Source organism: Meles meles, chromosome 12 (genome assembly GCF_922984935.1).
Source record: "Meles meles chromosome 12, mMelMel3.1 paternal haplotype, whole genome shotgun sequence".
NCBI lineage: Eukaryota > Metazoa > Chordata > Mammalia > Carnivora > Mustelidae > Meles > Meles meles.
In genome coordinates, this window is record NC_060077.1 from 11,587,508 (window position 1) to 11,593,062 (window position 5,555).

A 5,555-nucleotide genomic window follows, 5' to 3' on the forward strand; every position below is an offset into this window, starting at 1 on the left:
AATGAAATTAGACCCTTATTTTACACTATACACAAAATCAATGCAGTGTGAATTAAACACTTACATGTAAGAACTGAAACCATAAACCTCCTAGAAGGTTTGACATTGGTCGTGGAATTTCACAGATATGCTACCAAAAGCACAAGCAACAAAAACAAATATGAATGGGACTGTCACAAGCTAAAAATCTTCTGTACAGCAAACAATCAAGAGATTGAAAAGTCAGAGTGGGAGAGAGTATTTGCAAACTTGATATCTGATAAGGGGTTCATCTCCAAAATATGTAAGGAATCCTACAACTCAATAGCAGAGTTAATATCCCAATTATAAAACAGGCTAATTAAAAATACATTATATGTTTATTAAAAGAGATCTATTCTACCTGACTATTCATTGAAAAAAAATAAATAAAATGGGCTAAGGACGGAATAGAAATTTATTTCTCCAAAGAAGAGATACAAATGGCCAAAAAATGTATGAAAAACTGTTCAGTGTCATTAATAATCAGGGAAATGCAAATCAAAACTACAATGAGATATCCCCTCACATCTGTTGAGATGGCTGTTATCAACAAAGCAGTGTTGATTAGGGTCTGTTGAAATTAGATCCCTTGCACACTCTTCTGGCAATGCACAACAGTGTGGCCACTATGGAAAACAATATGGAAGTTTCTCAAAACAATTAAGAATAGAACTATCATATAATTCAGCAATCTCATGGCATTTATTTAAAAGATTGAAGTAAAGAATGCAAAGAGATACTAAATTTCCTTTGTTCAATATAGCTAAGATTTACAATAACAAAATATAGAAACAAATGTCCAACAGATAAAGAAAATGTGTGTATATATACCATAGTATATTATTCAGTCTTAAAAAATGAGGAACTCCTTCAATATGTGACAACATGGATGAACCTTGATGACATTATGCTAAGTAAGATAGGAAAGTTACAGAAAGACAAATACTGCATAATTCCACTTATATGAGGTATCTAAGCTGAATTCATAGAATCAAAAAGTAGAATGACGATTGTCATGGGCTGGGGGAAAGGGATATGGGATTTATTAATCAATGGCATCAAGTTTCAGTTAAGCAAGTTAAGTAAGTTCTGGGTACAATATTGTACCCATAGTCAACAATAATGTATACTACACTTAACATTTTGATAAAAATGGTGTGCTTGGGTGGCTCAAATGGTTAAGCATCCACCTTTGGCTCAGGTCATAATCCCAGAGTCCTGGGATCAAGCCCCTCATCAGGTTCTTTGCTCAGTGGGGAGCCTGCTTCCCCCTCTCCCTCTGCCTGTTGCTCTCTCTGCTTGTGCTCAAATAAATAAATAAAATCCTAAAAAAAAGTTTAAAATTTTGTCAAAAAAGTAGATTTCTTATGTTGTTTCTACAATAAAAAATGAATAATTTAGGAATGTATGATATGGGTATGGAAGAGATTTGAAATTATACAAAAATATTTGTGCAAATCTGTTGTCACTAAATTTGAAAAGCTTAAGGAAAATATGGAAGGTTCTATATAGAGTTAAGATAATCATAATACCTTAACTTGATAAAGATGGCATTTTTTAACTTGCTTATCTGTTTTTGGGTATTGAGTTTAAGAAGTTCTTTCTAGGGGACGCCTGGGTGGCTCAGTTGGTTAAGCAGCTGTCTTCGGCTCGGGTCATGATCCCAGCGTCCTGGGATCGAGTCCCATATCGGGCTCCTTGCTCGGCGGGGAGCCTGCTTCTCCCTCTGCCTCTGCCTACCTCTCTGCCTACTTGTGATCTTTCTCTCTCTGTCTCTCTCTCTGACAAATAAATAAATAAAATCTTAAAAAAAAAAAGAAGTTCTTTCTAGATCTTAGTTATCAGCCCTTTGTCTGTAGCATCATTTGCAAATATCTTCTCCTATTTTCATTGTTTTGTTGACTGTTTTTATTGACATTATTTTGTTTGCTGTGCAGAAGCTTTTTATCTTGATGAAGTCCCAAAAGTTCATTTCCACTTTTGTTTCCCTTGCCTTTGGAGATGTGTCTTGAAAGAAGTTGCTGTGGCTGATGGTAAAGAGATTACTTACTGCCTGTATTCTCCTCTAAGATACTGATGGATTCCTGTCTCACATTGAGTTCTTTCATCCATTTTGAGTTTATCTTTGTATATGGAAGAGAATGGTCGAGTTTCATTCTTCTGTACACAGCTGTCCAATTTTCCCAGCACCATTTATTGAAGAGACTATCTTTTTTCCACTGGATATTTTTTCCTGCTTTGTCGAAGATTATGTCACTATAGAGTTGAGGGTACATATATGGGTTCTCTACTCTGTTCCACTGGTCTATGTGTCTGTTTTTGTGCCAGTACCATGCTGTCTTGGTGATCACAGCTTTGTAATATAGCTCGAAATCAGGCAACGTGATGCCCCCAGTTTTGTTTTTCTTTTTCAACAATTCCTTGGTGATTGGGGGTCTTTTATGGTTCCATACAAATTTTAGGACTGCTTGTTCCAGCACTTTGAAAAATGCCAATGGTATTTTGATCAGGATGGTGTTGAAAGTATAGATTGCTCCTGGGCAGCATAGACATTTTAATAATGTTTATTCTTCCGATCCATGAGCATGGAATGTTTTTCCATCTTTCTTTGTCTTTTTCAATTTCTTTCATGAGTGTTCTGTAGTTCCTCAAGTATAGATCCTTCACCTCTTTGGTTAGGTTTATTAACCTAAGGTATTATATGTGTTTTGGTGCTGTTGTAATGAACAGACATTTCTCCAGTGAAGACATAAATATGGCTAACAGACACATGAAAAAACGTTCATTATCATTTTCCATCAGGGAAATTCAAATCAAAACCACATTGAGATACCACCGTATACCAGTTAGAATAGCTAAAATGGCAAGAAACAGCAAATGTTGGAGAGGATGTGGAGAGAGGGAAACCCTTTTACATTGTTGGTGGGAATGCAGGTTGGTGCAGCCACTTTGGAAAACAGTGTGGAGATTCCTCAAAAATTTAAAAATAGAGCTACACTATGACCCAGCAATTGCATTACTGCATATTTGCCCCAGAGATACAGATGTAGTGAAAGAAGGGCCATATGTACCCCAGTGTTCATAGCAGCAATGTCCACAATAGCCAAACTATGGAAAGAGCTGAGACGCCTTTCAACAGACAAATGGATAAAGAAGATGCGGTCCTTATACCCAATGGAATATTACTCAGGCATCAGAAGGGATGAATACCCAACTTTTGTATCAACATGGATGGGACTGGAGATTATGCTGAGTGTAATCAGTTAAGCAGAGAAAGTCAATTATCACATGGTTTCACTTATTTGTGGAGCATAAGGAATAACATGGAGGACATTAGGAGAAGGAAAGGAAAAGTGAAGGGGGGAATTGGAGGGGAAGATGAACCATGATAGATTGTGGACTCTGAGAAACAAACTGAGGATTTTAGGGGGGAGGAGGGTGTGGGGATGGGTGAGCCTTGTGGTGGGTATGAAGGAAGGCATGCATTGCATGGAGCACTGTGTGTTATATGCAAACAGTGAATCTTGGAACACTACGTCAAAAACTAATAAAGTATTGTATGGTGACTAACATAAAACAAAAAAAATAAATAAAAATAAAGCTTTGGAAAAAAAAAAGATGACTTTTTTTTTTAAATTTTAAGAACTATTTTATTTGTGTCTGTAAGATTTGGTTCCATTGTCCTCAAGCTGAGCAGTTTGTACTGAAAACTTGCAAGAGCAGGAAATGGCAGTCAAGACCTTTAATGTTGCAAATAAGATATTAATTTCTGCAAAAGAAAAAGTCAAATCTCAAAGAGGAAAATTCAGAGGGTGAAGAATAGAAAAAAATTTCTTTCTTGATGCTCAGCTGAAATCTACAGACTCAGAGCACAGCATTAACTCTTGTTCCAACTCAATCAGTGAAGAACATTAACTTCTACCACAGTGAAGTCAGCTTCCACCTGCCCTGCCAGTAACCAAGAAATTCATGGGCTGGATCTTTACCCTCAGAAGGAAATTCTATTCTCTACCCCAACAGAAGACATTCGTTCAAGTAAAAGATGACATTTTTAAAGTCAGAGACAAATCTCACTTATTCTGAATGCGGACGCAAACAAAAAGATATATTACAAATTTGTGAACTGGAGGAAAATACCATGCTCAAAAATAATTAGTGCCAGAAACATAACCATGAATTTGGCATTAAGAAGTAATCATAACTCTACATCTAAAGAAATAATCATACTCCACATCTAAAACTAATGATACACTATATGTTAACTAACTGAATTTAAATAAAATAAGTTAAATTTTAAAAGATGGTTCATCATAATTCATCACAAAAATGTAAAGGAGGGGGATTACCTTGGGAGCTCTGTTTCGCCAGTTGCAACTGCGGAGGAAAGAAGGATCTAGCGAAATATGGCTACGGAGGGTCCTGCCATGCGTTGAGTGCAAGTGGCAGAACATCCCAGATTGCTGAAGCTAAAGGAGATGTTTAACTCTAAGTTTGGATCCATTCCCAAGTTTTATGTTCGAGCACCAGGAAGAGTCAACATAATAGGAGAACATATAGATTATTGTGGATATTCTGTTCTTCCTATGGCTGTAGAACAAGATATGTTAATAGCTGTGGAACCTGTGAAAACCCAAACTCTTCAACTAGCCAATACAAATCCCTTACACCCGGACTTCAGTACTAGTTCTAATAATATTCAGATTGACAAAACCAAGCCTTTGTGGCACAACTATTTCCTATGTGGATTTAAAGGAATTCAGAAACACTTTGGTCTTAGCACCCTGACTGGAATGAATTGCTTAGGGGATGGAAATATCCCACCAAGTTCTGGACTCTCCAGCTCCAGTGCTTTAGTCTGTTGTGCTGGCTTGGTGACACTCACAGTGCTGGGAATGAACCTATCTAAGGTGGAACTTGCAGAAATCTGTGCCAAGAACGAGCGTTATATTGGCACTGAAGGAGGAGGGATGGACAAGTCCATATCATTTCTTGCAGAAGAAGGAACTGCCAAGTTGATAGAATTTAGTCCTCTGAGGGCAACTGATGTGAAACTTCCAAGTGGAGCAGTATTTGTGATTGCCAACAGTTGTGTGGAAATGAATAAGGCAGCGACTTCTCATTTCAATATCAGGGTGATGGAGTGTCGGCTGGCTGCAAAGCTCCTGGCAAAGTACAGAGGCTTGCAGTGGGGTAAAGTACTACGACTAGAGGAGGTGCAAACCAAACTGGGGGTCAGTCTGGAAGAAATGCTGTGGATCACAGAGGATGCCCTTCACCCCGAGCCCTATAGCCCTGAGGAGGTCTGCAGGTGTCTGGGAATTAGCCTGCAGGAGTTTCGAACCCAAATTCTGAGTCCAAACACTCAAGATGGTGAGTCTGCAGAAGAAAGTGAAGAACATGCTAGTTCCCCTACTCACAGCTGGAAAGATTCCACTTTTCCCATGAATTTTACTGATTTTGAAGCATACTTGAGGGTATTTGGAGAATGTGTATGTTTTGGCAAACTTAATTCTCTAGATTCTGGACTTCGTTAA

At 37.9% G+C, this 5,555-nt stretch overlaps 1 protein-coding gene across 1 annotated transcript; it reads left to right on the forward strand.

Annotated features, from left to right (window-relative positions):
- Window positions 1-4,386: 4,386 nt before the first annotated feature.
- Window positions 4,387-5,555, forward strand: LOC123954388 (N-acetylgalactosamine kinase-like). Its single transcript, XM_046025512.1, is given in 1 exon segment — window positions 4,387-5,555. A coding segment is annotated over 1 exon segment (1,131 nt). The 5' UTR covers window positions 4,387-4,424.